At 40.0% G+C, this 25,108-nt stretch overlaps 3 protein-coding genes across 3 annotated transcripts; 1 reads left to right on the top strand and 2 right to left on the bottom strand.

Annotated features, from left to right (window-relative positions):
* Positions 1-1,384: 1,384 nt before the first annotated feature.
* Positions 1,385-13,008, bottom strand: slc34a2a (solute carrier family 34 member 2a). The gene is made up of 13 exons (XM_004065818.5): positions 12,816-13,008; positions 12,031-12,088; positions 11,789-11,899; positions 10,280-10,408; positions 9,962-10,105; positions 9,763-9,874; positions 9,415-9,607; positions 7,393-7,488; positions 7,192-7,312; positions 6,348-6,515; positions 6,154-6,270; positions 5,891-6,015; positions 1,385-3,879 (listed from the first exon to the last, which is right to left on the bottom strand). The coding sequence occupies exons 1-13, from the start codon at positions 12,921-12,923 to the stop codon at positions 3,307-3,309; spliced, it is 2,055 nt and encodes a 684-aa protein (XP_004065866.3). The 5' UTR covers positions 12,924-13,008; the 3' UTR covers positions 1,385-3,306.
* Positions 13,009-15,796: 2,788 nt separating this feature from the next.
* On the top strand, positions 15,797-20,974 carry LOC101158918 (OCIA domain-containing protein 1). The gene is made up of 8 exons (XM_004065712.5): positions 15,797-15,985; positions 16,270-16,354; positions 18,296-18,349; positions 18,427-18,474; positions 18,591-18,720; positions 18,798-18,964; positions 20,568-20,729; positions 20,804-20,974. Exons 1-8 carry the CDS (start codon positions 15,932-15,934, stop codon positions 20,839-20,841), a joined length of 738 nt encoding a protein of 245 aa, XP_004065760.1. The 5' UTR covers positions 15,797-15,931; the 3' UTR covers positions 20,842-20,974.
* Positions 20,412-22,276, bottom strand: rhbdd2 (rhomboid domain containing 2). Its single transcript, XM_004065819.5, has one exon. The coding sequence runs from the start codon at positions 22,274-22,276 to the stop codon at positions 21,320-21,322; it is 957 nt and encodes a 318-aa protein (XP_004065867.1). The 3' UTR covers positions 20,412-21,319.
* Between the last annotated feature and the right edge of the window lie 2,832 nt (positions 22,277-25,108).

Here is a 25,108-nt window from a genome sequence, read left to right as displayed (position 1 = left end):
GAGTGCATCAATATAAGACTCAAACTTCAGAAAAAAGTTATGTTTCTAATTTCTTGTGTGTTAAACTGTTACAAAAAAACTTCTTTGTTCAAGGAGTTTAAAAATGTTTATTTTCTGTTTGCAAGAGCAATAGATTACACCTTCAAGCTTTAACACTAAGACCGTTCAGCAAAGTTTTTATTCTTGGATAACGAATTTTCCCCGCCAGATGTAAGAGCTCACCTGTACTCTGGAGGTCCCCAGACATATAAATGGACCCTCGTCCGTTTTAAAGTAAAGGATTTTGGTTCACCTGCAAGTGAACCCTGGTGCGGTTTAGCATTAGTGTGAATGGAAATAGACTAACCACAGAGCAAAGGGTATACGTTAAAAGCTGCCAGATTATCCAGACATGTGCTGATAGCAGATTGCTCGGAAAAGTAATAATGCTGTAAACTTAAGTCAATGGCCTTGTCCGATTTGTATTATGTGCGTAATTCTCGATTTGTGTACAACTTTGGATTTGTGTGTGCGTAATTCTTGATTTGTAGCTCATACAATACTTTTTGTGCGTAAGTTTATGTACTTGCATTTGTGTTTTCACATGTACAAAAATTACAAAATACGTAAAAATACAAAATAAATGTACACATGCACAACTTTAAATTACAACAGCTTGAGACCAACTATGCATTCAAATCAAGTACGCACTAAGCACATTTGTCACACACTATTTTGGTAAGTTGATTTCACAAACTTTACAATAACTGAGCGCTGGTTGTAAAGGGTGCAAAAGTACCGGTAGTCAGTTACAAGTCCCATTAACAGAGTAGTTTTGTTTTTTATCTCAATTAATAAAATGTTTTCATCGAATTCAAACTTTGCTCCATCACTGTTGCTACACCGCAGCAAGGTTCACTTGCAGGTGTAACAAAGCTCTCTTTTCAAGGTGGACCAGGGCACATTTGTTTGTTTGCCTGTATATCCTAGAAAAAAATTATTTTGAATAGTAAATCTGAATGTAATTTGATTAAAATAAGAGAAAGATCTGCTAATGTTTTTTTTTTTTTCTTTTTCAAAAATGCTTACACTTAAGGTGTTTGGGCCTCCTTGACTTCAGAAAGGTGTCTCTTTAGCCAGTACCTGAGAACGTGACACAGACGTGGTTCAAAACACTATTGACACCTTCCAGGAAGCACATCATTTGCATCATTCCAGTGGTTGCAAAAACTGTGAAACATTAATTTTCTAAGAGTTAAGCTGTTGATAAAGTTTATCATTGGTTGAGATAGAGCATGCGCTTGTTTTGCTGACCTCTTTACGAGCGTCCTCCTACCTTGTTTGAGTCAGAAACTCTGCTCTGATAACGCTGATAAGTGGGGCAATAAGTACGAGGTGAGCATCATTCAAAGTGATGATCCGATGGTTTCATCCCCGGCAGAGTGACTCTTTATTCCATATTAACATATGAAAGCAGTTTTAAGGTCATAAACAATTTACTGTAAATTAATAAATACACAGGTGTGTGAAATGCTGTCAGCTCACGTGTTAGGCATCACATTGTCATATATCTCTCAGATTACAAAATAATTTAACATTTTAAAACAGTGTGTTCAGGTTTAAGTTGCCCTTTTCCAGTGTTTAAAAAAAAAAGCAGAACTAAGATAAATGTGATATGAGTGCAAAATTCTTCCTTCTGGTTATCTAATATCAAACTGCTGTCACGTTTTATTTCCAGCTCTATGGAAGCCCAAAGGTCAAATTGCAATCAGAAAAGAGGACTTTTGGCTGTCCCTCAATGCAGTTTTCAGCCTCAGTGACAGGTCAGTACAACACAGACAAAACAGTAGCCCAAGTCCGGATCACAACCCCTGTCTGAATCAGCTTCCACGAATTCAATAAATGTTACCAGAGTAACAAATGTTCTAGATTTCTGTTCAAACCTGTTCCCAACAGGTTGGGCCGGCAGATTTATCGGCCGCCGGCCAAAAGGGGCTCACTACAGCAACATCATGGAGCCTTTGCATTGACAGTGCAAGAAAAGTAAAAAACTCCCTAATCTCAGTGTTTCCTGCAGGGGCTGTTCTGCAGGTTCTGATGTGGGCAAGTAGTGTACCAAGAGGACACTGACAGTCAACTGATTAACTTACAAACAAACAATAAAAAAAACTCCTATTCTGGAGGGGAAAAAATCATTTTGTGAATAACTGAAGGTTTAGTTGTTCAACTGTTAAAGTGCTTTAAAAATCCTCTCTGGTGAAAATTGTGTTATGGGTGTTTTTTTAAACCTGTTTTAGTGGATTTTTTCTGATAATACAGGACCTATATTGAGAAAATTAAGTTCAAAATTGCATTTCTGAGTATTTCTTTATTCAAATTGGAAAACATTGTATTTGTGATGTAGAAAATATGCTGGGCGAGCCACAAGCTCCCTGCTCTGTTCAACCCTCATGCATGGGGATGTGAAGGGTTGTAGCTTGAGGAAGAACGTGTAATATGGATGGATGACGGGGAAGTCTGTACTCTGTCTCAACAGTCCCACCCACAATTTAGAGACAAATTTCTAATAACCTCCTGCCGCTTTGCAGAAACTATGTCCCAGAAAACAACTGTTTTTTTTATTTTTATTTTAGATAAAAACATCATAATCACAACTAAAATATAAGTGGGAATGTGTTTAAAATGCATTAAAAGATGATCGAGGTGAGTCTTTATTAATCATTTCTTATTTTATGAATTCCTGCAATAAAAGTTATATGTGTCACTGAAAATAGCTGTTATGCACAGTATGTATGTATTTGAACTCTGTTGAGTCACTTTATCTTTGTAAACTGTGAAAAAAAAGTGTAAACATTGTATGTGTACAGTAATACAAATGCAGCAAAAGCTAAATTTTCAAAAATGTCATACAAAAACAACCAAAACTTTATAAAAAATACATTACCAATTTATCTTTTTTCATTACATACATAAGTGTGCAAATTTGAAGAAAAAAAACAACATAAAATTTAATTTACTCTATTTTGGATAATTTAATATATTAAATAATGAGTTTTTGGGGTTGTTGCCCAAAGTCCCCAGAGATTCTAGCAGCGCACCTGGCAATAGACCCTCATTTTAATGGTTTTAAGGCTTCCAGGTGAGGAAAATCGCACATTTTTGCATCATTGTTTGGGGTTTTTTTTGTCTTGTCTTCAGATAGACTTTATGAGCATTTTTGTTGGGTTTTATACCAAATATATTAACCACCACATGTCTCTGGAAAACCCTGTTGTTGTTTTTTACAAAACCTGCCATTTTATGTCAATAATCAATAAGAATTGGCCCCTAAAGCTGAGTCACGCTGAGAATATTTAGCTCTTTTGCTTTAGCTTTTTTTGTCTGATCTTTGTCTTTCTCCTCTGTAGTCATTGCAAGGTTGTCATACGCGTGTATTTCCTGGTCTTTTTCATCAGAGTTTTGCTCTTCATCGTCTTGTTTTTCAGTTGCAATTTGGCAACATTTGCAGCAGCAGCAGCATTTGGCAGCAGCCACAGTGACCACTTTGTCCCAAGGATCCAGGGAGTGGGCCCAGAGAGGCAGAAAGTCCCACGACCGAAGAGCAGAGGGTAAAAAGTTGGGTTTTTTCCTCTGCAGCACATTGATCACCACGATGGCGATGAGCAGCACAAGCAGAGGAACGCCGACACCCACCAGGACTTTCCAGCCAGCCAGGGACAGACTGAAGACAAGCAGGGGTAAAACAAAGAAGCAGCAGACTATGTAGACCCCCGCAAACCAGCGGTAGGAAGCCGTCACGTTTCCCAGACTTTTAGCCAGCCGGATGGGAAGCCGAGTGAAAGGGATGGGATACCACAGGACGATGCCAGAGATGTTGAACAAGAAGTGCACCAAGGCAATCTGAAAAGAGGACAAAAGAGCCTTTTGGTGTGATGTTTTTTTTTAAATAAACTTTCCCATTCAAAATCTCAGTTTCACATTTAAAAAAGTTGTTGTGTGTTTAAGTGCTTGGATTAAGTTAGGTTTTCTGGATTTTTTTTGGACTAATATCTGTGTGGAAATTTAGTATGTAATTGTGGTCCCCAACCTTTTCTTAGGTCACGGACCGGTTTAATGTCAGACAATATTTTCACAGACCGGTCCGAAAGGGCCAAAGTTGGCTTTTAACCTTTTTAAGCTTTAAATTTTATGAAAAATCTATTTTTCAAATTAAAATGCTACTTTGTGAAATGTAGTTTTAAAAAATCATTTGAAAAAAATCTGTAAATGAAAGATGATAAAGATTCAATGCAACAACGTTGCTGATTTGAGGAAGATGTTTTTGATTTGTAAAAATTAGCAACATATTCTGAATTGAAAGCCATTGTTATTATTGACAAAAATTCTGGTTTAGATTATCTTTCATCTTTTGCCTTTTAAATAACTCTTGATTCATTTTGTATTTCTCTTTAACACAGAGGAGTATTTTCTGTGCTAAGGTTTCTTAACAGACTCTTCCTCAATGTCTCCTTTCACCCCAAAGAAACTTACTGAAGACATTTGTGATTTTATCAACTTTGTTAGCTTGGGGTTTTTATTTTTAGCTGTGGCAGCTGCTTTAAGATAGTAGTGCATGGATTTAAAACAAACAAGAGTTTTGGACAGAATCCAGCACTTTTCCAAAATAAAACTTCCTTCAGAATCAGAAAATAAACAAAACAGAAATAATCAAATTTGCCCTAAATAAGATTATGATTGAACATGGCCTCTTTATGTGATTTCTGTTTACGTACATTTGTTTTAATGAGGAAAGTCGCTACTTTACTGACCCGTATAACACGTTGGGGTACATTTTCTGCATCCCACCCACTTATGCTGACCAGTTATATTAAATTAACCAATTAAGTAGCCTATATGGAGTGTCCGTCCTGAGACTGGTGGGTCATGTGTTCAAATCCATGGTTGAGTCTTACCAAAGACTCCAAAAATGGGACCCAAAACCTCACTTCTGGGTCAAATGCAGAGAACAAATTTCACAAGTCCAGGTGTGTGACGTCTAGTTGGACTTTTACTGTGGTTGTGTTTTAATTCCATCACTACTTATTGCTGAATCTACAATTCAAAAGTCCAGTGCCCCGGCACCTTCCCTGAGGTCTCTGCAAAAAAACATTGATGCTCACTAGATTGGCGAATATAGACCACAATGCATTGCATTTGAACCATTAAAAAAAAAAAAAGTAAATAAGTTAATATTTTAATTAGGCCTTTAACCCTTATCTTAGATGACCCCACCCTTACATTGACGTGTTCTCCCTACCATGACAAAGGTGGATAAAGGTGGAAAGATTTCATGTAATCCATGGACACCAGTGAAGATCACAAATCATTGAAGAAAAAAGGTTCCGAGCACTGTCTAGTGGGTCTAGATGACCCAACTCCCAATGTTAAAGTGCCCAGGATAGCACAAGGGTTACATGCCCATCACCCAAATGTCATAGAAACCCCCACCCACTGATTTCTTATAGTTTGCATTTAAAGCTGGCTAAAATCAGAAATCCGAATCAGAAATCTTTTATTGTCATTGTTACACAAGCTTGTGACAATGAAAATCCCGGTGCTCTCCAGCTGTTGGGCAATAAAAATATAAAATATTTCTTAAGGTATTGGAAAACATGTTACTGCCAATATTTGGCCCAAACTTAGTCAGTTTATGGTTGATCAGTTACATTTTCTTGACAATAAAGGCAAAAAAATGTGTGTGTATGATAAAAGCAATATTTTTCTTTTAAAGTTAAAATACAGAACTTGAACAGGAACAGCCTTAGAAAGTGTTCAGTATGTTTTTGATGAGTGATGAAAACTTCTCATTTTAAAACCTGAGTCGGTTATTAAGGAGATTTCATTTAAAACCCTTTTTGGAGATATCCCTCACCTGAAGAGCATTTGCTAGTGTCTCTCCTGGACTTGCCATGGCTGCTAGAATGGCGGTTGTGGTTGTGCCGATGTTTGAACCCAAGGACAAAGGGTATGCCCTCTCTATGCTGATGACACCGATACCTGTTTGGTAAAAAGAAAAACAGTCTACATGTAGGGTTTTCGTACAAGTGGCTTTCTGTGTCACTTCTCAGCTACAGATCCAAAAAACACTGACATTTTTAAAGGAAATAATGAAGAAGTTGAAAAAATAATCCTCACCAACAAGTGGAGTAATAGCCGAAGTGAAGACAGAGCTGCTCTGCACGATGAAAGTCATACCAGCTCCAACAAGGATGGCAATGTAACCTGTGACCCATCCGAACGGAAACGGGAAATCTGCACACAAACATTCAGGTTTTTATCTAATGCATCGCAGACGGTTCAGCGGAACATCCAAAGTAGGGGATACGTACTGGTGTTGAGGATCTTTTTGATTACTATAGCCACCTGTCCTTTCAGCATGGAGTTAAGCAACTTGACAATAAGGATCAGGCAGGTGCAGAGGACCAGCAGAGAGAGCGCCAGCAGGATCAGACCCACAGCCAGGTCAGGCAGATTCACATTTACAAAGGCATGCTTACCTGCAAACACACAGGAGAGAAACAGATGACATCTACCTCAACCTGAGCCAGTTCACTTCACAGTGAACTGGGTCATTCAAATTCACCCACCACTATTTGGACTGGGATCCTTTGTGCAAGGGAAGGCTTCTACTGTACATGAGTTGCACTTGTTTTGTAGGTTTATTGTCAGTAAATTACTATTAACTGTGGATGTCAACCCCTTTCTGATGGAAAATAGCCAGAATCCTTGTTGGTTTGACAACTGAGGACAATTTTGATTTCTGTGGGCCAATCAGATCTAACTGAACAGCTTTTTGAACAGCCTCTGACAATGTTCAATTAGAATTCAAACAAGTTTGGAATATTGGGTAATTCAATACAGATCGAAACAGAGTCTACATCTTATCTAGAAGAACCATGTCTTATGGAGTTCCTCAGGGTTCAATGCTTAGACCTCTGTAAGTCCTTTGTCAAGGTCAGATCATGTGTGCTAAAAATGTTTTCGTCCTAGTTTTGCAGACATGTGATTCAACATCTTACTTTGAAATAATGATTTTACCATATAGGAGATTGTGTCAAAAGACTCAGCACCTGGCTTAATCTTGTAACTGAGACTCTGTGTAAGCTGAAGTGAACTTTGTTAATACATTGTACAGCAAAAGTAAAAACTTTTTCTTTGATTAGTGAATCTTACATTTCTCTAAGTTGAATGTTTCTGACACATTCTTCAGTGTGAAGGTATAATTGCCGTCAAACCAGCAGAATTCTGGAGAAGTGCAGTTCTCTGGACCTTCAACTGTGACATTCTGTAGGCTCTGAAACACAGGAGCAGTTTCAGTCACGTTAGTAAGCATTTCAGAGGATCTGGCTCAGCACGTTTGCCTGCCCATCTTACTGTGTTGGTGTAGGTCAGGCACCACTTCTTGATGAGACTCTTGTTTCGAGCTTCTGGATCCCCGGTGGCGACTCCACTGATGACAGACTTATCCAGCTGGGTCAAAGGGAAGGGGAAAAGGACACATAAAATAAGATAACAGCTTCAGTTAATGAAATCTTATCTCTTTTATTCATTGGAGGTCATAAAAAACAAACCCAACCAGTAACTTTGAGCATCATGCAGAAATAATCTCGAACCTTGAAATTGTCATCCATGCCATGTTGTCCAAACCAAATTATTGCAGCTGGGCTACCCAAGGCTTCAACAGCCAGGCTGCAGCTGCTCCAAAACGCAGCAGCCAGATTTATTTTTGGGGCAAAGATGTTTGACCACATAATACCGATCTTGGTTCCTTTGAAATGGCCACCAGTGCAAAACTTGCTTTTTATAAAAATTCTGGTTCTTGCTTAGAATTCCCTGGCAGGTGCTGCACCTTCTTACCTCTCCTGGCCCTGGAGAGCACAGTACAGCACAAAGAGAACCTAAAGTAATAAGTTTAAACCCACTTTGATGGTGATGTCTCTGTCAATGTGCTGTGGTCAGCTTAATGCCTAATTTGCGCAGATAATAACCTCAAGGATAAAAATAAGACAAGATAGATAAGAAGGCAGAAAGTCTGAGACCACACACACACACACAGGCAGAATGTTATTATCAGTGTTTTTAAAGCTCAGTTAATATGGTTATAAAAACATCTGCTGATGCGCAACTTAGCACACAATATCAGTATTGGACTCACGGGGAGTCTCACCGTAGACTCCCTCCTCCAGGTGTTTAGACATAGCCTAATCAAACCCTGGTTACCGCTCCTCGCCGCTCTTATCTCCTTGGGCAGAGCCTTCTGGATGCTTTTGCTGCTACCACCACATTTTCACTTATGGCTCTTCTTTGTGGTTGCCTCACTTCCTCTGGCATACACCTCCAACTATTCCTACCACACAGCCTTTACAGCCCTTTCACATTTTTCTCCCTCTTCCTCATTTGAGCCTCCTTGACCCCCCCCCCCCAGGGTAATGTCCCCTCTCCTAAGATCAGTTGTCTGAAGAACACGGATTTTAAAATATCATGTAATAAAGTGCCATTCTGATTAAAAAAAATGTGTTTTTAATATGTTCTTGTGGCATTTTTCAGATGATGGAGGAAAAACATAAAAAATATATAAGTTTAAAAATAGCATTTGTGAGTATTTCTTTTTTTAAGTTGTCACATCAGGAGCAGACAAAAAAATGCTGTTTGAAAAAGATGGTATTTGTGGTGCAGAAATACACTGAGCGGGCCACATGCTCCCTGTTCTTCAGTCTGATGCATCCACTTGTAGACGACTAGATCCATGAACGTCTACGTTTTCCTCATCTGGCTCAAAACCGTACGGCTGGAAAGCTCCAGTATAGCTCCCCATTTTTACTCCGCCAGTTATGTTGGGTTGAGGGTGTGAGGGTCTGGAAGCTAGCGAGAAAGCCAAACGTTTCCTGAAGATTTTCATTGGTTTTACACACTAAGGGACAGATTTTGGCTCAGTCCTCCACACAGATCTTCTCTAGCCCTTGTGCTATCTTAGACAACCCCACCCTTACATTGATGTGTTCTCCCTACCATGACAAAGGTGGATAAAGGTGGAAAGATTTCATGTAATCCATGGACACCAGTGAAGATCACAAATCATTAAAGAAAAAAGGTTCCGAGCACTGTCTAGTGGGTCTAGATGACCCAACTCCCAATGTTAAAGTGCCAAGGATAGCACAAGGGCTAGATCAGTCAGGTTTCTGGGCTGTTGCTGAGAAAAAACATGGAGCTCCTTCCAGATTTTCTATCAAACTCCATTAGCAAAAAAAGAGCTGATTGAGCTCCAGCTGTTTGAAAAGTTCATTTGTTGTGTTTAGGTTGTAAAGCCTGAAATGTATTTTCTTTCCTTGAGGATTTGTTATTTTTATTTTTGGTTTCCAAAGGGGAAAGCGTTCCACCGACTTCACGACACCTCACCTGTATGATGGACTCGGTGAGGGGGTCGGTGATGACGTTTAACAGGTCTGGGGCCTCTCCACTTTGGATTTGAAAGGAGTCAATGATGAGCTTAGTGACTCTGTACAAGTAACCAGAGGCCACTTCAAGAGGCAGCAGCACCAACACGGAGAGCCAGTTGAAGAAATCGTGCACTGTGGCCCCAGCAAAGGCCCTGAAGGGGTTCAAGTGAAGGGAAAAAAGTGATCAGGTCGTTGGGTTCTGTCCATTAAAAACTTCAAGAAAAAAACAATCACAAGAAACACTGAAATGCCTAATAATCAGTTTTTTACTTGATGGCAGCAGGAAGCAGGAACAGCAAATTATTACCTGCGAAAGGTGCTACGGTCTCCAGCCTGCGTCATGGCAACCAAGGTGTTGGTTACAGAGGTGCCAATGTTGGTGCCCATGATGATGGGAACAGCCACCTGGACCTTCAGAACTGACAAAGGAGAAGACGTGTCCTTAGCGTGCCTCTTCCCCCTCCAGCATTCATCATTGTCACACACATTCACAGGATCATACTCACTTCCAGAGGAAACCATGCTGACAACTATGGAGGAGGACGTGGATGAACTCTGGACCAGCAGAGTCACCAGGACACCAATGACAAGACCAGCCAGAGGGTTGGACAAAACCGAGTTATCCTGAAAGATGTCGCCTGCGGCTTTTCCTGCACAGGAGAAACAGACACTTCTGACTGTTTTGTCTCTTTTTTTTTTTATTCAAATGTTGCCCCCACTCAGGCGAGTGTAGCTATTTTGGGATTTCAGGGATGCAAAAGAATAATGCATGTCTCTGGAGCATTAAAAAATAAACCTGGAAGAGCTGTGTTAAACCTGTTTACCTCCAACAAGCTGAAAAGCTGAGCTGAGGATGTCAAGGGAGCAGATGAACATGTAAAGGAGTGCAAGTAATGCAACAGCTTTCGCCACAGACACCAGAACTCTCAGCACTTTCCCTTTGGTGTCTAATTCTGAAACAAGAGCACAAAGACAAGCAGGTAAAAAATATTGTTTCAAGATTTTTGTTGGGTTTTTCTTTTTTGGTCCAAGTACTGTTTGTTAAACCTATTACAGTTCATTAAAGACCAAAATCCAGCAGAAGCCAAAAAGCCCCCACTTCACAGTTTAAAAACATACTCTATGTATTTGTTACCAGTAAGCTATTCATCTATAAACTGTAAATTTAAATATTTACAATGTTGAGTTATTAATGCAGTCATGTGTAGCAACGGTAATTTCCTTTAGTCTTGAAATCAGCCCACAAAAGTTAAAATCCGCCCTGTGTCAAACAAGATCAGCTGCTTCAGCAGAATTAAAGATGTGAAAAAGCTCAGTCAAAAATTCCATTAAGTCTACTCTGGTGTTCTCTTATCATTTTTATTCTCTTAGTATTGAATATAAACAGGTCAATTAGGGGTGTGACAGTTAATCAACCTAATCCATTAACAGATTTGTATTTCTATGATCCAACCAGACTGATCTGAGGCAAATTTGTTAATCAAATCAGCCTAAACCATTGTAAAATTGTGAAAAATGAAGTAATAACAAGGTTCCCTTTAGATAATTTTGATGCAGAAAAACAACAGTGGGCTGAATTCTAGGAAACTAAAATGTGAATTCTTGTTTACTTGTTTGTTTGTACATATATTTATTTACACTAGATTAAGAAATCATGAGGGATGTGAAAAACTTCACCTGCACTGTTCAGAACCCAGGTATTTATCTCTGAGTCACACACTTTTGGCCAAAGATGTCCTGGATCGTTTTTTTAGGTCAATAAATCGTTACACCCTTACATTGGTTTGTTATATGCAGTATATGAATACGTAGAAAAATCTATATTTAAATGTGTACGTGCTAATTCAGAACTTTCCCTCTGAACTAGAAGGAAAGGAAATTAATCTAGACACAGCTGTGCAGCACAAGATAACATTGTGTGCTTTAAAATGACTCTCATTGACAGCAAACTAAATGTTATACCATCATTTTTGCTGTTATCTGATGGAGGAGGGATCAAACAAAGCAGTGATTCTAGATTTAGTGTAATGTCAGCATCGGTAGAAATAAAAAAGGTTTATTTTACTTTTATAAGATCACCCCAGTTTAAAAATATAAATGTAAATCAAAAAACTAAAAGAAATAAACCTAAACAACATGTCAAATGTGTTTCACTTTGTTCTTCCAAGCCAAAGAACCACAATGGGGAGATAAATGAACCTCAGGTTGCAGACCCTTTTAATTTCTGCCTTTAGGAGGAATCTTTGCTTCTCTTTAGTCTCACTGCTGCTGGTTAGCACAGAGAACTGTTGAAGATTAAGCAGCTCTTGTTGTGTGAACTCCTGAGCCTTTACCTGACCATGAAACCCCCGTGTCCTTCAGCTCTGGCATGTCCCATGGGTCACCTTCCCCTGAGTCCTCCTCAACCAAAGCCAGAGTGGAGTGCGCAGGAGTTGTCGTGACCTCTGGAACCGACAAAAGCCCCAAAAGGTTACAAGTCTTTGGCATAGTTTATATATCATTTGATCACAGTCAAAGACATTGCTTTCATCTGACACAACCCTCTCTTGTTGTCTTGTCTCTAATTAAAGATTACCTTTGCTTTTCTCTTCATGATGTTCACCCTTTTTATTTTTCTTGTGCTTCTTGCCAGGCTGAAAAAAAAGTGAGAAAAACATGCTAGAATATACAGATGTTTGTTCATAAACACAAAAAACTGTTCAAAAATATTTTTAGGAGACACTTTTTATTAGATTTCTGAGATGTAACCATTTTTTACTTCCTGTTTGGGATTTTTTTTTAAATCAAACTTCAGCAGAAAATCTACACAAATGTGAAAAAAAGTCTTTTTATTGTTGTCTGACATGTTTTTGCTGCTTTTTTCAGAATAATTCTGCATTATTTCAGGTGAACTAGCCGGATGTTAGCTCAGTAAATGCTGAAAAGCATGTGAACTTGAGCACACACTCTTTTCATTAGGTTATTGATTTTTTGTCACATGCTACAGTCGTAGTACAATTCCATTCACACTAGAGCGATGAAGGGAAAAGGCAATCACATTTATTAAAAAATGAGAAATGAAATTAATATTTACATCCAACTCATGTGTCTTGTTAAGATTTTTAGACTACACAATTGCTCATCTGTGACTTTTTTTTTCCAATTATAACCTGAAAGCAGCTTTTTGACTTTCTACATCATTAAATTTACATTTAAATATCAATTGGGATTGATCAGAATCATAAAAAGTTGTTCTGTCTTAAATTATTTTTGATTGTTATAGATGAATGAGTTAGAAAGTTTAAAATAAGTTTTAAGAACATCACATTTTCATTTTTCTAAAGGAAAGTCTCTCTGGAGCGACAGCAGTGATGCCCTCACCTTTGACAGCCGTGGGGAGTCCATGCCTCCTGTGTGCTCCAGCCACCTGAGCTTCAGCTTTAAAAATGCTGCCTCCGTGGCGAGGGGGGTGGGAATGTTGGGAGGCATCAGAAGAAAGCTGGATGTGCAGATTTCACATCGACTGGAACATTGCTGTCCCTCAGATAAGCAGAACACACCTTGCACACCTTGATTAGTCTCTCCTGGCCCGGCTCAACCCCGGGTTTTACAACTCAACGCTTTCCGAAGTCGCCAGCACTCAACTTTGAATTTATAGCTCAGCCAGTACTGTGCAGAGAAGACGCTCCAGAATCAAGTTTCCGTCGTTCCACCTGATGCTCCATGTAAGAGGACAGACAGAGAGCTGGGCTCCCCCAGTACAGATCTATAGAGGCTGTTGAGGACACACAGGGATGCAGGACAAGCCTCCTGTCATGTGGCTCCAGCCTGTGTTTGTAACTGTAGCGTTGGACTATATTTGGAGCTTTTTTTTTCTTTTTTGGGGGGTAACGAGGCATTGATTTTCCTAATATAGCTGTCCATTAGTCAATGCTTCAGAACATGAGTGACCCAGGCTTCGACCCATAAAACTGTTCATGGCAGTGTAGTCTGTGTGCGCCATTGACTTTCCATGATAGCTGTTGTCCGACGGGTGACAGGAAGGCAGTCGCGTTCTGCATCCGCCCATCCCTCCCTCCCCTGGTTCCCTTCCACTGCTTTCCCTCTGTCTGCAGCTTAATACAACGCTCACTGAAATGAATCCCAGCTCCATCCACAACACTTTTTCTATTTGAAACGTGCAGGTTTTTGTTGTGAACAATTTCAACAGGATCTTACAATTTAAACAGAAAATATTTCACCTTCTTAAGGCAGAAACTGTCATTTTTTAGACTCTAAGTGTCTCAATATTCACGCCTTTTTGGCTAAGTCACAAAAGATGTTTTATCATTTTCCCTCATGCTTCAAAGTAGGATTCACGTGTAGCTGCTTCAGAGAGGGAGGTGAAGCACCTGTCAAATTCATTCCCCTCACCCTACAGCAGGGGTTCTCAAAGTGTGGCCTGAGGGACGCTGGAAGATTTTTTTTCAATAAAAGAGAGCCAGAACAGGTTCCTTTGAGGAAAAACGTTGTGTTGGCGAGGAGAAAAGGCGCTTTCAAGTTAAGTGGACAAATGCTTACTTTGTCGTACCTCAAGGGCTGGATAACGTCCTGTGCCTTTTTGCAAGCAGGTAAATGAAATGCTCAAAGTTTTCCATGTAAATCGTCACTATGTTACTAATCACAGTGAAGCTGTGAGAGAAGCTAACTACGTTTTGGCCTTGGAAACGGCCCAGCATAGCAAGCCCTTAAGTGACGGGGAGTTTGTAAAAAGAATGTATGCTGAAAGTAGCTGACTTTTTTGTCTAAAGCAAAAGAAGAAGTTTGAAGAAATATTTCTGTCAAATGATACAATTAGTAGACGAGTGGAAGATCTGCGGGCAGCAAACTCCGATAGCAACTGGAAACATCTGGAGGGCCTGGTTAACTGTACAAATGACACTTGGTCACTAAAGTTATTAAAAACAACTTTTTCTGTTTATCCTTTTTTTCACCTAAATTGGCCCTCAGTCTAATGTTGAATTCTTAATTTGGCCCTCCGCTACAAAACCTTTGAGAACCCCTGGCCTACAGTGACCCAATGAACGTAAAACAGATGCTGGGCTCTGCTTGAGGCACCCATTAGCCTGCCTGAAGGATGCAAATGCTCCGCTGTCGCCATGGAATTGACGTGATGTTCTGACCTTGGCTCTTGTGCCTGTAAGATCAGCACAGATCAACTAAATCACTGCATGGGTTGGAAAAGAGGAAAGAGGGAAAGTACAATAGCATCACCCAGACACCAGGAGAGGGTACTGCAGAAATCTGCTTTTTTTGCCTTCAGATCAACAACTTTTGCAAAACCAGATGCTGTGGAAGCGTTCTGGAGAAATCAAATACTTATTCATGTGAAATGTCAGCTATAATTGCACAGAATAAAGTCAAGAAGTTCCCCTTTGGAAAAAAAATGTCTTCACAAACAGAAAGACACTTTGGAAACCAGTGCTCAGGTGTAAAAAGTTGCTTATAAAGAAAGTGTATTTGGCCAACACAACCATTACAATTATTGTGCTAGTTTGGGCGTATTTGTTAAAATGATTAAAATTACAGCAGCAGTATACTTCAAACAGTTAAAACTGTGCTAAAATCAGAGCATTGACACAATAATCTTAAAAAAAAGAAAGAAAAAAAAACATCCAGAGATTTTATAACAGAATGGCTGGAAAAAGAAATTTGACCTGAGGTTGTGAGGCAATCAAATCTGAGGCTTCAACCATTGAAAAATGCTGCAGCCTGACCTGAACTGGTCCTTCCAGCATTTTCACAAACCCCTGTAAAATAGGAGCAGGATGCATTCCAGTTTTGTTGAAAACTGTACTGCCTGTTGTTGACACATCAGATCTGCTTTTGAATTGGATTCAGTAAAATTAAAAGATAAAAAATTTCATACTTTGTTGCTTTATCCAAAATGTGTGTTTATCACAAGTCTGAACAAATTGTCTTTTTATTACTGTAATGCTTTTTTTTACTGTATAAAATGTATTTTTAGTCTTGAGGGGTATAATTACAAATGTTTCCGGATTACGCGGTTTTGTATCTAACTTGTCATAACTTGGAATAATTTTATAAAAATATTTTTAGAAGGTAAAAACTGGCTGTACTGCGCAATAAAAAGTGTTGCTGCCTATCTGTTTGTGTCCACTAGAGGGCGGTAGTCGCTAATTTTGTTGGGTCACTTTTGACCTTTCAAAGTAAAAGGTAAAATTGTGAGTGGTTTTTGTGCAAACATGTCGGAAAAAACGATTAATTTTCATACTGTATGTTTCTTTTAATTTATTTTTCCCCCGGGTGTGTTCACTATCAACGAGAAAATATATAAGGGGACATTTTTGCTGGTGTTGGGTAACGCACAATAACTTCCGGGTCAAATGAATTGCCCGGAGCCATGACATTGTACCAAACATTAAAAAGTCAGCGGCTTTAAACGTGTTTAACTACATGTTTTGGAGTAAAAATTGAGCTCCAGGGTTGCCGTCAGCATGTCGTCGACTTCTACAGGTTTCCCAGAGGAGCGGCGGCGCACAGCAGCTCAGGTGAACCCTCAACGTCTGCTTTTAATCTGAAGAGCTACCGTGGAAGCTAACGCTAGCTAGCGTTGATTATCGGATCAGAAAGGGGGTGTGGCGAGGTTCAAGTGCACATGGAAGACACAGTTTCGCAGCAGAAATTCATTCAAAATGTTGACTTATACGTTTGGTGCAGGAAATTATTCACAGCCAGCAAGTAGAAAACTTTAGAGCTCAGTAAATAAATAGAAGTGGGATATTTTGTTGAAAAATTAATGCAATCGGCCTTAAAAATAACAATTTATCTGCAGGCACAACTTGGGGTGGACTACGTCCCCACAGAGGAGGAGAAGGGAGTACTGAGAGAATGCAACCAGGAGAGCTTCTTTTATAGATGTAAGTTCCCACCACTCAGGTCAATAACACTGAGCCACAAAAACATAATTGAAATATATTTTTCTTAACGGTGAGGAGGGACTTTGCGGCTCCCTCTGTGTTTTGGTCAGTAAGAAACTGGCCCAAAACAGCTCTTTTGATGTGGAAGCTTGCAGATCCCTGGGCTACAAAATAAAGCGTTCATCTCGAGGATCTTAGTGTGAGAAACGGTTTGTGTTGACACGAATAATAAAAAAAATATTAACTGAAAGCAAAGAGAGAAAAAAAGAATACAAAGTGTTCAGTCTGGTTCAATGTCCGGGGTTTTTATTTTACCAGGAAGTCCCTTGAGATAAAATCTCTTTTTTCGAGAGTCCTGGCCAAGAGGCATTGGCACACGCACACAAATATAAAAGCATGAAAATAAAACAAAACAAAAAATCAGCTCAAGAATAACTTGTACAGTCTTCGGTCAGACACTCAGAAATCTGCAAATTAAGGAGATGTGTTCCATCAGTCGCAGATAGTTCTGAGCGCCATCCAGAAGATGGGAGCAGAGGAGATGGCCGCTTTTTCCCCAAAGGTTTTGTTGGAAGATGCTTGTTTCATTTCTATTAGTCTTCGTGGGTTCGAGGCTGCGTAGCTCGCCATCATAAAATGTCAGAAGGGTTGATCATGAATCCAGAAGGAGGGGAAAAAAACTGACATAAAAGGTCACAAAGACAAATCAAAAGCACAGCTTATGGTTTGGGATATAAATCAATCCAAATATTAGTGTAGCCAAAGAAAAGCACTTTCATAGACCCTATGATTCAAATTTGACTTCTTTTTTTTTTATTTGATTTGAAATGGTTTATTTCAAGCAATCACTGAATAATGCACAAAACAATACAATAAGCATTCATACATACATTCATTCAAAGACGTATCAAACTTAGGATAATTAGATAATAAAACAAAGATTGCTTGAAAGGGAGTGGATGAAAGCGAACGTTTATAATCCCACCCCTGTTCTACCGTAACCATTTTATTACATGATTAATCATTATCCGGTTCCTAACTTTTCAACTGTCATCATTCCCTTAACCAACACAGTTTCAGGTCATTACATATGCTTAAGTATCAATGAATCACATGACAATGATGAATTACTTCATACTTATGTAAATTAGTTATAACTATTTTGTTTGATAACATACCACAATACAGATCAGTTATCTAAAATATATTCAGATTAATTTTATTAGAAAAATCATGTTTGTGATTAAAAGAAAAATAACAATCAGAAAATAAACATAACAAATCATGACTTTTTGGATCAAGTGAACTAATATAATTAGAATTCAATCATTATAACCATCTTCAATAATTGATTAAGCGTTTTTATTTATTTATTTATTTTTTAATAGTACGGTAATGCCGTGAAATAAAAAAGGGTCCATAATCTGTTGAATGTCCAAGGTTGTTTTTTTCCGTCTTCTGCTGATTGGTATTCCGTTCTTCTGGGTTTAAACAGAGTTTATAGTTCTCTTCACTGTTAATTCAATTCAAATTGATGTCAAACTAAAATTGGTGAAGTGAAGTTTTCACAAAGTCATTCATTCATCTTCTGAAGCCGTTTTTGTCCCTCTGTGGGTCACGGGGCTGCTGGAGCCTATCCCAGCCACCCACAGCCGGACTTGCCTCACAGCAAAAAGGCTGTGGAATAGTATTTAGTTAATTTCGTTTTGATTTCTAAAATATCTGGGTTTTTTATTGTTTGTTTAACATTTGTTTTAAATTGTCACTGTGATCTTTCATATGTTTTTAACAAATTGAATTAACAGTTACTTACAAAATGCAACACCGATTTATAAACTCGGCGGATAGATTATCATTTTGGAGACACACACACACACACGCAGAGACACACACGTACCGAGTAATGAAACATGTTTTCATGTTTGTGGTCTTTCTTCACAGCGGTGCCCTTCTCTGTGATCAGCATGGCTGTCACTCAAGCCTTAGTCAGCAGAGGTAATGTGTGTTTTATGCAGATTGATGCTTTTGATCTGGTGAAACTCAAGTTGACGTGGGGTTGTTCAAACCTGCAGGGACTCTGTCTCCATCGCCAAGGTTTGGATCTCTGCCTAAAGTTGCCTGTGAGTTCATTTCTGTTCAGTCCGAGAAAGGACTCCATTCCTTCGTGTTGATGTAAAGTATTTTCCTTCAAACTGTACTGAGTAGTAATTCTTTTGAGCTTGTTTTTGACCCAAAGTTGCCGGCTTCTGTGGCTACCTGGCTGGGAAACTGTCCTACATGAAGACGTGTCAGGAGAAGTTCAAGCAGCTGGAGAACTCTCCTTTAGGGGAAATCCTCAGACAGAAATCGGGAATGACTCCACGTGTGTAAGTGGGTAACCAACAATTCCCAACTATAGATTTTGTGAATTCACAGCCTGAGTTTGTTTTTCTTTCCCTCATAGTTCTGGTGCAGCTCAGTCAGAGATGAGCAACCCAGACTCTCAGTCGTTTGGTACCATGTTCCAGGCTGCCGAGGCCCCTCGCTTCCCGTCCCCTTCCTCCAAAGATTACGAATCTGGTCTTGATCCTCCTGAGCAAGTGGGAAGGATGGGCGACTTCAGTGCTCCAAGTAACGCATAAACCCACAAACTTAACATTGTGTTACACTGTGTAAGAATGTTCAACCTTTTTACACAAAGGGCCAGATTTTGGCCAGCTTTCCAGTCAGACGTCATCTTACTCCAAAAAATCCCAAAATAAACTCTTACAAGTAGATTATTACAATAAGTTTAAGTTCTTTAGATATAAAAATATTCATATTTTGCCAGAAATACTCTGACTTTCATAGTTGAAAGCCATGCTAAAAACAAAAGAGCTGTCTGAAAAGAAACTAAAACGACTCCAAGTCATTTAGGAAGATAAATATTGTGGCCAAAAAAATAACTGAATTGGGTTTAAATAAAAACATAAAGACTAAAAAATTATGAAAGTGCAAAATATTATAAAGATTTAAGTGACCATACAGTATTTCTGACTGTATCAAACCCTCAATCTGCAGCTCCTGTGTAACAATTGAAGACTCCCAAAGACTCCTTATAAACATTTTTTGTTGTTCCGAGATGAAAGGTTATTTATTTCTATAAGAAGGCAAACAGTATGTGTGTGTATGGTGCAATTTCCATGCCTCTGACATAAAACACAATGGAAAAAAAAAATATTGCTAAACATCAAATTCAGTCTTTTTTTTTTTTTTTATGCAGCTCTGCTGCCATCTGCTGGTAAAATATAGAATAGGTTGTTGAGATGCATGCTTTTTATGCTCCTGTCAACAGAACCAAATGTAATTTGTGGATTCAATTTGAGCAATTTCAGCACAGGCCATACTTTGGACATGTTTAGTGTAATATATTTTATTTTTCTCATTGTTTTGAGTACTTTAGTGCAGGAAAAGTCAAACATCTAGTTCAAATCCGGCCGTTCTGCTTGTGAAGTGCAATTCTTTGTGCCATCTCCCATCTGCTGCACACACTTTATGATTGTTGTGGTCTTCACAAAAAGAACCAATCTTAATGTTAAAATGTCCATCTTGCCTAAAATATGCCTCAATTCCATCAAAAATATACACTTTTAGTTCTGCACAAAGCTTGTGGTGCTGCAGGGATTTCTAACTTTAGGTCAAAGGGCGACCCTAAACTTGAGCTTTAATGTCAAGTCACCACTCCTGACTCCCTGAAATGTCACAAACAGCCAAAGGTTAACTTCAAAATCTCTTTCTTTTGCCGCTTCTTCAAATTTCTATGAATTCTAATGATTCTTTTGCCGTTTTTGTTATTAAACAGATGTGGTTCTTTTTGCTTCATTTACACTTTTTTTAACTATTCTGATTAAAGAAACTGGTTCAATTTTTCAGGTTACCATTTTTTTTCTATGTATTTTAGTAAACATTTACTGTTTTTGTGAAACATCCATACTAGGGATGGAAGTCCAGTATGAGACATAGGTGGAGGTGTAGCAAATGGCTTATAAGGGCCACCAATTTTGAGCTATGCTTTTTCAAATAAATGTGATCCATAATATACTTTTAATTGTGTTTATTTGGTAGAAAAAGCAGCTTCCTAGACAAAATGAAGTATGATTCAGAGTCCGAATACGGTTCTGCCGCACAGTTTGTCTGAAATCTTGTTGCAGCAGTCTGGCAAGCGTCCTCAGATGCTTTTTCTCGTCACTCCCAGCTCAGTCGTACCTGGACGAGGAGGAGCCACGCAGGAAGCCTGTCCTCTATGAGGACCTGAGGCTCAAGAACAGGGAGAACTACGAGGTCACGCTCATTCAGAAGGCGGACACCATGATCAAAACGCCCCAGGAGAAGGAACCAGAGCGACCAAAGAAGCAAGGTAAGCAGCAGCGTCATGGGGTGACTCTTCATCTGTGAAAAGACTGGATCGACTTCTTCTGTTTCCACTTTCAGGGAAAAAGAACATCTATGGAGACGCCTGGGACGAATGAGAGCAGATTGGAACGGATGAGGCTTTTGTTCTGTCCTTGCAGCAGGAGGCGCCGCTTCTCTGTCTCCGCTTGTCATGTAGTTATTTCAGTCTGTGATCCAAGTGTGAATTAAAAATTAACTGCTGGGTGGAAATCTGTCATCTGTCACACAATATACTCAAAGTCGCATTTCTAAAGCAAATGCTTAAGATCTGCAGGTTTTTTTTGGTCTTAAAACAGGTTAAAAAATAGTTTGATACAAAAACAGGCGTTAGTTTACATTCAGAGAAACATCTTCACTGTTACAGCAGGTACTTCAGGGTTTACTGGTGACGGTCCAAGAGTTTGAGGTCACATAGAAAACAGTAAAAACATTGCAGTACAAAATCAGTCATTGCAAAAAGCAAAATAAAAATAAAAACTTCTTGTTCAGCAGACTTTAAAAAAAAAAAAAGCTTCTGGCTGCATATTCTTCATTAAATAGAGCAGATCTCAACAGTTACTGATGTAGACCATGACTGTGGCTGCAGCTTTGACCAAAATGACCATGGCTGTGTCCGTGATTGTGTCCACCGGGTGCTGCCACAGGTACGGACCCACCGACGGGGGGAAAGTTCTGCCAGCCTTCATACATGGTGGCTGTTGCATGAGCGCTATGGATGCTGGACAGTGGAGCATAACTCTGGACCGGGTAGGACCCGGGACTGGGATTGATTTGTGGGAGCAGCGTCTTCCTCCTCTCCTCCACAGACGCAGGCACAAAGGTGACTCCCCTGATGGTTTTCAGAAACCTGAAAGGAATGACCTTCTCCAGGACTGTAGCTCTGGTCTCAGACATGTCCAGGAGGGAAAACCAGCCGGAACCAAAGGCCAACCCGACCAGGACCGCGATGACGTTGCAAGGCAGCACACTGCGAGGGATGAGAGCGGTGCAGACCACGAGAAGCGCAAAGGGGAGAGCCATTGTTGGGAAGCTGAGGCCACACAGGAAGCTTCTGGGCATCATGGAGCGCGCGGCTGCCACAGCCACGCAGCTCAGGGTCACGGGGATCAAACCATCAGCGGGACTCCGCATGTTGGCATCCTGCAGGAGATCCAAGAAGCTGTAAAGCAGTCCTGTGGTGGTGGACAGCAGGAGGAAGAGGAGCAGGAAGCGGATCGTCCCGACACCTTTCTCAGCGCCGCAGCACAGGAACAGCAGCGCCGCGGCGTTTAGGAAAAGCTGCGCCGCTGTCCGGTGGTAGAACGGAAACACCACGAGGACGTGGACGTGTCCGTTTTGGAGAGAATCTGCGCCTAGGCTGAAGATACCATCCGAGAGGCTGAACGATGTTTGGATGGCGAACAAAACACACGACAGCAGAACAACGACCACGCCCCCACTCGTTATACTTATCGCAGGAACACAATCTTTAAAAACACCGAAGACCATCTTCAGATATTCGTTTTGCTTCATTGTGTGGTCGATTAATTACACCGAAATAATATCTAGTTGAGTTTACCAAACAACTTTTGCATTCAGAGACTCCCGGAACAGGAAGTCGCACCAATACCCAGATTGCTTTAAGCCGTTATATGCTGTTATTCCATCGGGTCCAGTAGGAAAAAACGTCACATAAGTAAACAAAAAAAGTCTGCACTGAAAATCAGAAAAATGGCAGGAAACTTTCGTGAAATGCAGTCGTTTTTACAGGTGAAGCCGGGCACAGTTGTTGAACCGTCTTCTTCTACTACCATATTTGTGGCAGACTTAAGGTCTTCTTAGCTCAGTGCTGACGCCTACGTTCGGAGATAGAACTACCCCCCCCCCCCCCCACACACACACACACACACACACCCCTTTAATGTTATATTGAAAAAAAGACAGCTCTCACAGGTTGCATAGAACATCTATTTATCTTTGGACTATGGAGAGAAATTAGACTCAGTCGGATTTGTGCGTGCGTAATACTTGATTTGTGCGTAAGTTAGGATTTTAACTTATACACAAAACGTATTATGGAATTATGGAGATGGAAAGGTGCTAACAACCCAGGAGAGTGTACAGAAAAGATGGAAGGAGTATTTTGAGGAGCTGATGAACGTGGAAAATGACAGGGAAAGAAGGGAGGAAGATGTGGTTGTTGTGGAGCAGGAAGTAGCAGAGATTGGAAAGGATGAGGTTAGGAAGGCTCTGAAAAGGATGAAGAGCGGAAAGGCCGTTGGTCCTGATGACCTACCTGTGGAGGTATGGAAGTGCTTAGGAGAGACAGCAGTGGAATTTCTAACGAGGTTGTTCAATAGGATTTTAGAGAGTGAGAAGATGCCTGAGGAATGGAGGAGAAGCGTTCTGGTCCCGATCTTTAAGAACAAGGGTGACATGCAGAACTGCAGCAACTATAGAGGAATAAAGTTGATGAGCCACACAATGAAGCTGTGGGAAAGAGTAGTGGAAGCCAGGCTTAGGAAGAAGGTGGAGATTTGTGAGCAGCAGTATGGTTTCATGCCCCGTAAGAGCACCACTGATGCCATTTTTGCTTTGAGAATGTTGATGGAAAAGTACAGAGATGGTCAGAAGGAGCTGCATTGTGTGTTCGTAGATTTAGAGAAGGCGTATGACAGGGTGCCGAGGGAGGAGCTGTGGTACTGTATGAGGTCGTCTGGAGTGGCAGAGAAGTATGTCAGAGTAGTTCAGGACATGTATGAGAGAAGTATGACGGTGGTGAGATGTGCTGTAGGTCAGACAGAGGAGTTCAAGGTGGAGGTGGGACTACACCAAGGATCAGCTTTGAGTCCTTTTTTGTTTGCTATGCTGATGGACAGGCTGACAGACGAGGTAAGACAGGAATCTCCCTGGACGATGATGTTTGCGGATGACATTGTAATTTGCAGTGAGAGTAGAGAGCAGGTGGAGGAACAGCTACAGAGGTGGAGGTTTGCTCTGGAAAGAAGAGGCATGAAGGTCAGTCGTAGTAAGACAGAATACATGTGTCTGAACGAGAGGGATCAAGGTAGAAGCGTTAGGTTACAGGGGGCTGAGGTGAAAAAGGTGCAGGAGTTTAAGTACTTGGGGTCAACAGTTCAGTGTGATGGGGAGTGTGGAAAAGAGGTGAAGAGGCGAGTGCAGGCAGGTTGGAGCGGGTGGAGGAAAGTGTCAGGAGTGTTGTGTGACAGAAGAGTGTCAGCAAGACTCAAAGGAAAGGTGTACAAGACAGTGGTGAGACAAGCTCTGCTCTATGGGTTAGAGACGGTAGCAGTGAGACAGAGACAAGAGGCTGAGATGGAGGTAGCAGAGATGAAGATGTTGAGGTTCTCCTTAGGAGTGACCAGGTTAGACAGGATAAGGAACGAGTACATCAGAGGGACGGCTCATGTTGCCTGTGTTAGCGACAAAGTCAGAGAAGCCAGACTGAGATGGTTTGGACATGTTCAGAGGAGGGATAGTGGATATATTGGTAGAAGGATGTTGGAGATGGAGCTGCCTGGCAGGAGGGCAAGAGGACGGCCAAAGAGGAGATATATGGATGTCTTAACAGAGGACATGAAGTTGGCTAATGTTAGGGTAGAAGATGTCCATGATAGAGTGAGGTGGAAAAGGATGATTCGCTGTGGCGACCCCTGATGGGAAAAGCCGAAAGAGAAAGAAGAAAGACACAAAACGTATTATGTGAGTAACAAATCACGCACAAATCCAAATTTATGCACAAATCCTAATTTACAAACGCACAAAGCAAGAATATGCATACACAAATTCTAATTTACGCACAAATAAAGAATTACGCACACACAAATCTGAATTTACGCACAAATAAAGAATTACGCACGCACAAATCCGCCTGAGTCTAATTTCTCTCTATATTGGACGCAGAGTTAAAAATATTTCCTGAAAAGGCTGAGCCTGTTTTTTTTATGAACAATTACTGAAATCAATTTTTTATGCATATATTCTTGACGTTTTCGTGCTTAAACCAGTGCACAATTGAACTCCATTTTAAGTAAAATAAAAATGTGAAAAAAAGTTTATTTATTTATTTATTTATTTATTTATTTATTATTTTATCTATAGATTCTGGAGAAATACCTTTCTCCACAACATATACACTTGATGGTAATGTTAAAACGGTGAAAAGGCTAAAAAGATGATTTAGGTAAACGAAAATTCTCTCCATGGATTAAAAAAAGTGTAATTGTTTAATGGTACGACTTTTTACTAAATTTTAATCTGATTTTTTTTTTTCATATTAAAGATTAAAAAAAGAAAAGAAGAAAAAAAATCCAATCTAAAACAGATAAATCGACGTAAAGATTC

The sequence above is a fragment of the Oryzias latipes genome, chromosome 1 (assembly GCF_053564925.1).
Source record: "Oryzias latipes strain Hd-rR chromosome 1, Olatipes_Hd-rR_3.1".
Classification (NCBI taxonomy): Eukaryota; Metazoa; Chordata; class Actinopteri; order Beloniformes; family Adrianichthyidae; genus Oryzias; species Oryzias latipes.
This window is presented reverse-complemented; position numbering and strand designations above follow the sequence as displayed.